A 12,466-nucleotide genomic window follows, 5' to 3' on the forward strand; every position below is an offset into this window, starting at 1 on the left:
ATAGAAGGGCTGAAAACAAGACTAGCATTGTTTTAGACACAGAGTACAGGGACAGGAAATGCCTATTTTACTGGTCTCTAACTCTTGTTATACTGAAGCTTTTTTCTCATTGCATTGAAAAAAATTTAAAACAAGAGTTTAGGCCAGCTAATTTTGGCAGGTTTCAAAACAGTGATATACTGTTGTGTGAAATGAACAGGCTATACAGACTACATATGTGATCCTATTTTTGATTTTTTTAAAGACATATTTGTTTCAGTACTCATTTGTACAAAAAAGTCTAGAAATACACATACTCTAAAATGTTAAATGTTAACACTAGTGTTAATTAAAAAAAGGAGGCGATTAGACTGAGGCAGCTCTAATATATAAGCAAAGCACAACCTCAGCCTAAGATGCCTCAAGGTTAAGAAATCAACACCTAAGAGCAACCAATCACAAACAGCCAACCTGGCTTTCCCAAAGAATACAGGTGCTTAAGCAATAGCCAATCAGATAATTCCCTTGCTTTGCTTCTGACTCTTCTCTATAAACGTCTTTCCCCTAGTTCCTGTCAGTGGAGTATTCCTAACCACTTCCGGTTTGGTGCTGACCAATTTGAATCAATTTTTACTCAAATAAACTCTTAAAATTTTTAGTGTGCCTCAGTTTATCTTTTAATACTAGGCAATCTCTGAAATTGAGATAGTGTCTATTTATTCTCCTCTTATTTATATTTTCTGATTTTTCTAAAATGAACATATATTAACATAAAATAGAAGTTTTAAAAACACTGTGTATCATGTATGGAAGTTGTATATATGTAGAGCTTAATTTTCCTATTAAGGAAAACTTTTATTCTCTGCTACAAATGTGACAACTTTACTCTGGCTACAATATTTTACAATAGAATCTTCAATTTTCTCAGAAAATTGCTAGATGCAACATATAAGCTAGTGATCTTTGAGCAGTCATTTTAAACATAGAATTTTAAACAGTTTAACCATGTACCAAAACATACTTTAGAATATTGTGAACCTTAATGCCTAAAAATAACAGGAGTCTTTGTAAGTGCGAATAGCATAAGACAGATAATAGAGAAAAGCAGTAGAAAACTAAAATAATTCTCTTAAAAATATCAAGTTTAAGTTCTATATCCAAAATGAGTCAATATATGAAATTAAATCATTTAGTAAATGAGAAATATGATCTAAAGGACCAGCTAATAGTAAATGTATTCTTTTGATGTTCACAAATAATATAATGCATTCCTTGTGCTATATCTTGATTGTGGTAATGGTTACATAACTAAATGCACTTGCCAAAACTTAGTCAAATGTATGCTTAAAGCTGCTGAATTTTCATGTGTGTAAATTACACTTCAATAAAGCTGATTTTTAAAAATCACAATTTTTTGCTAAAATTTTCAGATTATTTCCAGACAATTTTATTCAATGGCTTAACCATTCAAAACAGTCTGTTACATTATATGAACTTATAGAGAAAAAAATCTATATATAGTAAAAGTGGAATCTCTTCCTCGTAAATTTCCTATCCCCGATACCCAATAATACTGGCTAGAGAATTTCAGTCATTCTTCCTTTCTCTCACCTCCTTTCAATAGGCCATCAAGTCCTATCAATTATATACTTTCTTTCATCCCCACTCTACTGCCTTAGTTCATTTCTTTCTGGACTACTGCAATAGACTTCTAATTGATTTCCTTGACTTTAATCTCCCACCTACCAATCCAACATCCTTAACACAGAAAAAAACAATTATCTTGCCCCTGCAAAAAATGAACAAAGCAACAATAATGTTAATAGAAACTTGTTTTAAAAAACCAAATTGCTTCAGAATGAAGCCCAAAATCCATGTCACTAAAGGTACTTTAAGGCCTCATGATCAATATCAAATCCTCCCCTCACAAAAAGCATGTATTTTATATCTCTGCCTGTAGAGTCATCCTTTCCTTTTCTGTCTGTGAAATATCTACTAATCCCTAAAAAAATCCAGTTTAAATATAATTTCCTCCATTCCCATTGTCCTCCTCTAGATGTGAATTCCTCTAGGCCAGGGTCTGAACCTTCTTCACTAAGCACAGTGCCTGGCTCACAGTAAATATACTTATGAATTGAATAAAGGAATAAAAACAGTATTATTCACTAAGTCTATTTTTACTTTGACAAATACAAATTAACATTTTTTTCTAAGATAAAAAGCTTAGAAAATTTGATAATGTAGAAACTGTACCTTGTCTACATGGAAAATTAAATCCAGTTCACAGACGTTTTCAAAACACTTGTCTAATGTTTCCACAAATACCTAAAGAAAAGAAAAAAGGTTAAAAGCTTTTGAGAACTGAATAAGTTCATTCAAATCTATTACCTATAAGGCAGACAATTCTTAATTGTGAATTAAAACTTCTAACTCTATTATCACATTTCTTTTTTCAATTAAAATCTGTATTAAGTGCAAAAGGAATAATTATAGCCTGTACATCTAAACTATTTTTCAATACATTAATAAATGAAATACAATAAACAAAATAAACTTCACTGAAAATTACTAAGACCTAAAAATTGTTAGTACCATTACTTACAAAAATACTGAAAAATACTCAAATCAGGCTCCCTATCTTCATATGAGGAAAAAAGAAAGCTTGTCATAAGTATCTATCAAGCTAGATGGGCACAGTCCAAGTCTCAACCACATCTAATATAGCCAATAATTTTAAATTAGCAAATCAGTATAAAAGATCACTAAAAATTAAACTTATGGGAAGAGCACAGACTTTGGAATCAGACTTACCTGGACTCAAACTCTGGTTCAAATACCTTGTACGACCTTGTGTGGGAAAGGGTTAACTCAGTAAGCCTGGGTTGTTCAACCCCTATACATTCCCCAAAATGGCCTGTTTTCAGACTAGCCTTTGGCTAGTTCCTGGGAACTGAGCTCTGAGCCCTTGGAAAGTTCTATCTGATAAGAGTGTTTCTGCATGCCTGAGGCCCTGGGCCACACTGTACCAGTGTGAGCAGACAGTTTATGCTAACAGTGTGATTTACAATGAACATATTTTTTCTCTGAGGTTCTGGAGCTTAAGTAAACAAGGTCAGTCATGGAGGTGTCACATGCCTATGTGACTGACCCCCAATAAAAATCCTGGAAACCCAGGCTAGGGTGAGTTGCCTAGTTTGGAACACTTTGCACATGTCATCACATATCACTTCTGGGGGAATTAAGCACATCTTGTGTGACTCCAGTAGAAAGGGACAACACCTGGAAGCTTGCACCTGGTTTCCTCCATACTTCCCTTCATGTGCCTTTGATGGTTTTACTCTGTATACTTTCACTGTAATAAACCCTAACCATAAACATAGCAACTTCTGAGTCCTGTGATTCCTAGCAAATCACTGAGATGGTCTTGGGGACCTCTGATACAAACTTTCCAAAATTAATCTCTTAAATTCCACTTTGCATAGTTGTCACTATTCTATCACTATTTCTGTATCCACTACCCTTCTCAGTGGTAATTTTCACAGATAGAATGATCATAAGTTTATCATTCGAACTGGGGGGTATTAAGAGTAAAAGAGAGCATCTATTAATTATTATATTATAATAACAGTATGCAATGTTATTGTACTATAATAATAACCTGGAACAACAGATGTAAACCAGGACTGTTCCAAGCAAACTGAAATGTATGGTCACTGTATTCATAGGTGATCCTACCGGACAGAGTAAAATCTAAACAACAGGCTTCTTGCTATAACTACTCCAATCTGAGGCCAATTTACACAGATCCACAATCCAAGGCTCCTTCCTGGCATCAATGTAGATGAATAAGACAGTGAAACCATGTATTTAACTATATGACCATGATCAACATTGTCTTAGACCAAGGGTTGGCAAACGTTCTCTGCAAAGGACTAGAGAGTAAAGATTTTAATTTTAGGCTTTGTGGGCCATACAGTATAGCACAAAAGCAGCCACAGACAATACATAAACAAATGAGCATGGCTCTATTCGAATAAAACTTCATTTACAAAAACAGGTAGCAGGCTGAATTTGACCTGCAGGATGTAATTTGTTGATCCTTGACTTAGACCAGGAGAAATAAAAGATCAGTAGTAACCAAGAATATACAGCTTTACACATAGTTTCATTTATGAGAAGGCAAGTTATTAAGATGACCAAGTGTGGGGCATACAAAGGTCATCCTCAAGTGAGTGCCTAGTTTGTTTCAACTGTGTGGTAAGGAGAAAATATATATTGTTGAGTACCTATCCAAACTCCCAACTTCATCTATTTCTCCTCAAGGTCTTGGTGACATGGTCCGTGAAATGACTTTATTCATTCTATTTCTAATTCTGACTCACTTTTCTTCTTCTTATAACACATTCTTGTTATGAGGATAGAATGGGATAATGCTTCTTGAACAAAGAATAAGCATTTAACAAATACTGACTTCTTGAGGAGTCAGAGAAAATTTTCCCATTGAGAAAGATGAATTTATTTTTGACACAGTATCTCTAACATGGAAGTGGTCTGAATACATTTATAAACTCATAGTTAAATAAGTTACAGGAAATAAAACCATTTAAGTTCTGTCCTTCAGTAAATTTTTACTGAAGTATAACATATGTACAGAAAAGTACACAACACTGTTTGTAGGAATGTAAATTGGCGCAGCCACTGCATAAAACAGTATGGAGGTTCCTCAAAAAATTAAAAACAGAACTACCATATCACCCAGCAATTCCACTCCTGGGTATATAGCTGAAGAAAAAAAAAACAGTAACTTGAAAAGATGCATGTACCCCAATGTTCACAGCAGCATTATTTACAACTGCCAAGATATGGAAGCAACCTCAGTGTCCATCAACAGATGAGTGGATAAAGGCATGGTATACACACACACACACACACACACACACACACACAGAGGAATACTACTCAACCATGAAAAAGAATGAAATTTTGCCAGTTCCAACAACATGGAGGGTATCATGCATAGAGAAATAAGTCAGAGAGAAAGACAAATACTGTCTGTTATCACCTTCATGTGGAATCTAAAAAATAAAACAAACGAATGACTATAACAAAACAGAAACAGACTCACAGATATACATAACAAACTAGTGGTTATCAGTGGGAAGAGGGAAGGGGGAGGGGAAAGATAGGAATAGGGGATTATGAGGTACAAACAACTATGTATAAAATTAATAAGCTACAAGGATATATTATACAGCACAGGGAATATAGACAATATTTTATAATAGCCAATATTTTATAATAACTTTAAATGGAGTAAAGTCTATAAAAACTGTGAATCACTATGTTGTACACGTGAAACCAATGTAATGTTGTAAGCCAACTATACCTCAATAATAAAAAAAGTACACAAATCATAACAATGTACAACCTGATGAATTTTCACAAAGTAAGTACACCTGTGTAACCAGCACTTAATATTCAGGTGTTAGACTATTACCAGCACTGTAGAAGTCCTCTCATACTCCATTAGGCAGCTATCAACATCAAGGGTAACTACCCTGCTTTCTAACATTAAAGATATATTTTGTCTATTTCTGAACTACTATTGACCCTTGAACAATCTGGGCTTGAGCTGTGTGGGTCCAATGCTGCGCACATGCTTAGAAACAAGTTTTTTTCAATAAATATAGTACTATACTACCCATGGTTGGCTGAATCCAGGGATGCGGAACCCACAGATACAGAAGGCCAACTGTAAGGGACTTAAGCATCCACGGATTCTGGTCATAGCAGGTCCTGTAACCAATTCCCGGCAGATGCCAACTACCATACCAAGGGACAACCGTGTATTTAAATGGAATCATACAGTATGGAACCATATGAGTGGCTTCTTCTATTCATTGATTTGTTTGTGAGATTCATTTATTTTGTTACATAATATTAGTATAACAGTTCATTCATTCTTGTTGTTATACAGTGTGCTATTGCAGAAATATACCACAATGTATTTATCTATTCCACGGTTGACAGAAGTTCGGGTCCAGCATGGGGCCATTACAATTAGTAATGATACTAATTCTTATATAAGTCTTTTAGTGAACATACATATCTTATATAAGTGTTTTAGTGAACATACATACACATATCTACTGAATGTATACCTAGAGTAGAATCACTGGGCCATGGAGCAGATAGGTTTTCAAAGTGATTTTCAATAGATTTTCAAAGCAATTATAAAAATTTACAATCCAGGGACTTCCTTGGCAGTCCAGTGGTTAAGACTCCATGCTTCCAATGTAGGGGGTGTGGGTTTGATCCCTCTCAGGGAACTAAGATCCCGCAAGCCGTGTGGCGCAGCCATTAAAAAAAAAAATTTACAATCCAAATCATAGTATATGGGAGTTCCCACAGTGCCACATCCTTGTCAGCCCTGTATGTTGTCAATCTTTTAATTTTAGTCATTCTTTTGGGTGTCTGGTGGTCTCTCATGGTGATATTCATTTGTATTTCCCTGAAGCCTAAAGAGACGGACCACCATTTCATATTTACCATTTTGATATCCTTTTTCATGATGTCTATTGAAGACTTCTGCTCATTTTTCTGTTCAAGACTTCTGCTTATTACCTGTCTTTTTCTTATTGATGTATAGAAATTCTTTACATAGTCTAGATACAGTCCTGTCATACACACATATTACAGATATCTTTTTCTACTCTGACTTGCCTTTTCATTCTCCTAATAACATTCTTGGAAGAACAGAAGCTTTAAATTTCAATATAGTCCAACTTATCAGCTTTTTTCCTTTATGGTTAATCTTTTTTTTGTCCAATTTAAGAAATTTTTGCCTACAGCAAGGTCAGGAAGATATTCTCCCAGAAGAAAATAAAAGCTTCATGGTTTTATTTTTCATGTTTGGACCAAATCTATCTGGAATTAATTTTCGTATGTGGTGTGAGGTGGTCTTTCTTAATTTAAAATCATTATTAAACTTACTATTCAGAATAAAGTTTCCAGTATGGCTTTATTTTTTCATGTTTACTTTTTCCAGATCCACTGGTTTGATTACCCATATACTGTAGCCATTCTTTCTTAACCATCAGAAGATGATTATCTTGGTGAAAATGCTGTCTGAATAGTTTCCCTTCACTTATGTATTACTTACGAAGGATCAGTGGAACCCACTGAACATAGACTACATTTGACAAAGAGAGAAAAAAATTTCTTGGTAGCATCGAATGTGCCACTGGTGAAATATAATGTGTAAAAAGTATGAGCTGTCTATAGAGGCAGTATAGCAAAGTAGTGAGGAAACCAGAAAGACCTGGCTTCAAATTCCTCCTTAGCTACTACCTAGCTATGTGAGCCTAAGCGTCACTTAACTCCTCCAAATATCAGAACTATAAAATAGTTATACATCTGTCTACCTTTCTGGATTACCTTAAAGGTTTAGTTAAATAATTTAGATAAAGTGTTGAACACTGCCCAAAACACATCGACTAAACAAAAGCCAGTATTATTTATCTGGCTGTTCAAAACATATGATTACAAAATTAAAACAGAAAGAGAAAATTCTAATTCTGCTAATAAACATTGATATAAAAGCAAGGTAACTACATACTGTGGTGTCCAAGTTTTTGGGATTTGCTTACTAACTTAGAAAGAAAAAAGGTTGTTAATATTTAGAACAGAACAATACCAAGTATGAAAAATGTAAATACTTTTTTAAAAAGTGCCCTGCAGCAATATATCATTACAACTACATGTTCTTAACTTAGGGAAAGAATGCTTAAGATTTAAGGCATTCAAATGTTAAGTTTGGATGAAAACTTAAAAACCCACTTCAAAAAACTCTCCATTAATTTTCTTTTGAGTTAGCAAGAATTACTTAACGTAATTAGAATCTGGAGCCCCAAGATAAATATACACTGATGATTCGTTGCATGGACAAGGTCAATACAAAACTAATAATCTACAAACTGAAGTTAAGAAATTAAGAAAAACAAATTAATGGGCCTTGGGGGTTCTAGCCAGGACAACCAAAAAATAATAAAACTGCTGTTGCATTATATTTCACAAAGAGAAACATAAAAAGACTAAAAAACTAGAAGCAACATGGTACATGGCACCCTCTTGTGTTTCATTTTTAAATGATAAAAGTTTAAAGTCAATTTCAATATAACTGTTATCTACTAAGTAGCTACTCATTAATCTCTGGCCTTGGAAATTCAAAGGCTGGTGGAAGAAAAATTACTTTTAATTTATTAAGAATAATATTTTAAGTTTTCCTTCATTTTAAATAATTATATAGTTTTTCAAAAATAAATATAGAGATATTCAGAAAAATGCCACATCCACATATAAACAGAGTCTCCCTTCCCTGTGCCCTTCTATCAACAAAATTTCCTTGTGTTTCCTTTATCTTTAATTACAAATCTATATCCCTGGATCACAAAGGGTAACAGGAATCTATTCCAAAGCAGCTTAGTACTTAAGAATACTTAGTACTCTACTAAAATTCCAGCTTAGCCTCTGACTATGAAATCTAGGGCAAGTTATTTAATTCTAAGCCTCATTCGGGTATAATAATAGTGCCTATGCCATGGAGTTGTTTTAGTGATTAATAAATATAAATGGCTTAGAACAGTATCTCACCAAAAAAAGTACTCAATATATTTTAGCTAGTATTATAATACTATACACAGATGCAAAAATAAAAATGTGCACTAGATAAAATAAATGCCACAAAAATATCCTTAAGCAATATCACTTATTTGGCAGACTCTTCTTTAGAGTTTCTAGGGAAAAAAAAAAATTTCTGGGTTTGGGGAATTCTGTTAAATTTCAGGAGGAATTGCTCTTACTGTTTCTAATCTATAATATTAAATAAAATACGTAAATGTTAAACTGACATGTTATAAGACAGGAAAAGTCTTAAGCCCAAGAATAGAAGGCATAAATTTAGGAATATGTCAAGAGATTAAAAAAATTTTTTTTCAGTCAGCAGCAAGATGTTCTAGAGAGATACTGGCTTAGCTCAAGTAAGGAATCAAAAAATACCACTAAAAATGTTCCAAGAAAGCTAGGGAACACAGACTGAACTTAAAATCAGATTAATTAGCTTTGAAGAACAACTATGAATACAACACTGTTGCATATAATATTCAGAATCTTTAATGTATGGTGTTTAAGGTGTGTAAGTAGCACTCAGGCTAGCCTATGACTGGATTCTGAACTGGATTTCCACTAAACCTGACCTAGACACTAATGTGCCAGTGATGACGGATATTTTTCTAACAGTAAAAATAGAGATATTTATGGTGCATTTACTATGTACCAGTTAATTTAGACATATTAAACTCTTGACTTCAATATGAAAAAATTAAGAGTTGATAAAAGGACTGTCTTCTATATTGATGTCATAATGATTCTTTAAGAGTTCTTAAAGAACTCAATGATTCATATTGTGTGATTTATTTCTATTTTTTAAAATAAAATTTTTTTTTAAGTTTAAAAGCTAACAATGATAATAGCACTTATTGAGTATATACTATTATGGCACTGCTATTGTTCCAAGTGCTTTAAATAGATTATTTTATTTAATCCTTCACAGTAATCCCATAAGGCAGGTACTTTTTATCAACCATCTGCAGAAGAGTAATTTAAAGTACAAAGTTAACTAACTACTAGCACAGTTAGGTAGGAGAGTCCTCACTAAAATCCAGAAAGTCTCATGGCAGAACCCACACTCCTATTCACTAGAGATACTCCCTCCAACAACAACAAAAATCATCTTTTATTTTTAATGTAGTAAGAGGTGATTATTCAGAAAATTTAGAAAATACATAAAAGTGTGAAGCAAAAATTTTAACTGTCCATACTTTTATCACCTAAATTAACAACAGTATTGTGCAAAGGCTTCTTGTACTATAGGAAATTTAATTACATTGTAGTCTCTCCATTAAAGTGACTTAATATGATTTGTATGTTGGATTTAGACATCTAAGGAAGAAGTAGGGTTTTGAATTTGTAAGGCTAATATATCAAATACTAATTTAGAAAATGAAAGTAGCCTCTGAATTATTTCTTTTGGTGCACAGAAGCTACTCCAAGAACATTTAAAAAACTCATATTGACATCAATTGTTAGAACTCCATTTAAACTTCCAAGCAAAAGTTGATATTTTTAATGGTATTTGGCCTTGAAAGATATTCTCTTGTGTATAATTGAATATGGTACAATTGGTATCTTGAACAGACTTAAAACAAAATAAAATGAATAAAAATCTTAGCTTTTCCTTACAGAATATCAACTAATAAGTATAGAAAGCATGATGGAAAAATCACTATTGGGCAAACACCACAATAATTCTTTCAGGCAGGAATCATCAACAGATGCTAAAAGTAATGACCAAATTATGATTAGAAAAAGGATATTTATATACTCAAAATTATTCCCCATAGGATACTTCTAAGCACAAAGGGAAAATGGAAGTTTAAGTAGGTAAACCTGGCAGGCACCTCATTAACCAAGGAATCAGAATAAATATCACAAGTAATGGGGTAAAATGATATCATGTATCTCCTGAATATGATGCACTGAGAAGGATATAACATCACTTGTGATATTCAAAAATACATAATCCGAATTTAATCATTAAGAAACATCAAATCCAAACTGAGGAATACTCTACAAAATAACTGGCTAGTACTCTTCAAAGGATTCAGGTAAGAAAGACATGAATGGAAGACAGATGAAGAACTATAACCGAGTAAAGGAGACTTAGGAGATAAGAAAACTAACACTATATGTAACCTGAATTGAACTCTAAACAAGAAAAATTACCTTAATGGGACAACTGGCAAATTTTAAATAAGATCTGCAGATTAGATAATCATATTCTATCAATGTAAATTTCATGATTTTAATTACCTACTTGAGGTTATGGAAGATGTTAAATTTGAGGAATCTGGATGAAGATACGGTCTGCAAAAATTCTTTGCATTATATTTGCCACTTTTCTAAGTCTGAAATAATTTCAACATGAAAAGTTTTTTTTTTTAAAAGAAGAAAATTTTTGAAAAACCAAGCTCAAAAGGAACTCTTCTCCTCTATATCCAACCCCTCCCTGAAACCTACTATTCTACACTGAGAAATAAGGAATTCATCATAAACCAAAGAAAAATACCAACATAACCTGAGTTTTTCACTCTCTCAAACCTACTTTGAAGGGGAAAAAAATAAGTTTTAAGTTACTTCTAGCTCCAAAACTCTGACTTTAAGTACTTGAGTTCCAAAATACTTTCTTCACCACTATAAAGTAAGTAATAACAATGTGTCTGCTATCTTCTAGGCCCTGTGCTGACTGCTTTATATACGTTAGCTCCAATTCTTATAATAATGCTGGCAAAGTAGGTATGAATATCAACATTTACAGACAAGAAAATTGAGGATGAATAAGACTAAGTAATTTGCTCAAAGATATAGAACTGTTAGATGACATAGCCAATATTTAAACCCATACCATCTAACTCCAAACACAATAATGCCTCCCAAGAGCACTGATGAGAGGTCAACAAAACATGTAAATTAGAATGGTAAGTATCATCAAATTGTTACCTGGGTTTATCATTAAGAAGAAACAATGTAAATAACTGAAAAGTGAATTATTACATTTCCAATGACTGTAAATCAGACCTTTCAACAATGAAAATAAGATAGGAAAAGGATTTTAAGAATGCTGAATCGAGGGCCTCCCTGGTGGCGCAGTGGTTGAGAGTCCGCCTGCCGATGCAGGGGATACGGGTTCGTGCCCCGGTCTGGGAGGATCCCATATGCCGCGGAGCGGCTGGGCCCGTGAGCCATGGCCGCTAAGCCTGTGCGTCCGGAGCCTGTGCTCCGCAACGGGAGAGGCCACAACAGTGAGAGGCCCGCGTACTGCAAAAAAAAAAAAAAAAAAAAAAAAAAAAGAATGCTGAATCGAGCTTCCCTGGTGGCGCAGTGGTTAAGAATCCGCCTGCCAATGCAGGGGACATGGGTTCGAGCCCTGGTCTGGGAAGATCCCACATGCTGCAGAGCAACTAAGCCCGTGTGCCACAACTACTGAAGCCTGCATGCCTAGAGCTCGTGCTCCACAACAAGAGAAGCCACCGCAATGAGAAGACCACACACCGCAACGAAGAGTAGCCCCTGCTCGCTGCAACTAGAGGAAGCCCACACGCAGCAATGAAGACGCAATACAGCCAAAAATAATAAATAAATTAAATAAATAAATTTAAAAAAAAAGAATGCTGAATCACTCTAACAGTGTCCGATTCAAATTGTTTATAGAACTATTTTTTGGTTTCTTACGTATGTAAGAAACAAATCTTATTAAAAACAGAAGTTTTTAATACTCTGGTAACACAGTATGGTGTAGTAAACACCACAGAATTTTCCTAAAATGATCCTGGGCATTCACTCTGGATTGCCTGGAAAATAAACAAATTGG

General features: G+C 34.0%; 1 protein-coding gene across 1 annotated transcript in view; it reads right to left on the reverse strand.

The window, feature by feature from the left end:
* Positions 1-12,466, reverse strand: part of AP3S1 (adaptor related protein complex 3 subunit sigma 1) — a 68,571-nt gene that overhangs the window by 21,361 nt on the left and 34,744 nt on the right. Inside the window, 1 exon segment of the mRNA XM_082621885.1 lies at positions 2,233-2,304. Coding sequence (XP_082478011.1) covers positions 2,233-2,304 — 72 coding nt within the window.

The sequence above is a fragment of the Mesoplodon mirus genome (genome assembly GCF_964341445.2).
Source record: "Mesoplodon mirus genome assembly, chromosome: 5".
Taxonomy (NCBI): Eukaryota; Metazoa; Chordata; class Mammalia; order Artiodactyla; family Ziphiidae; genus Mesoplodon; species Mesoplodon mirus.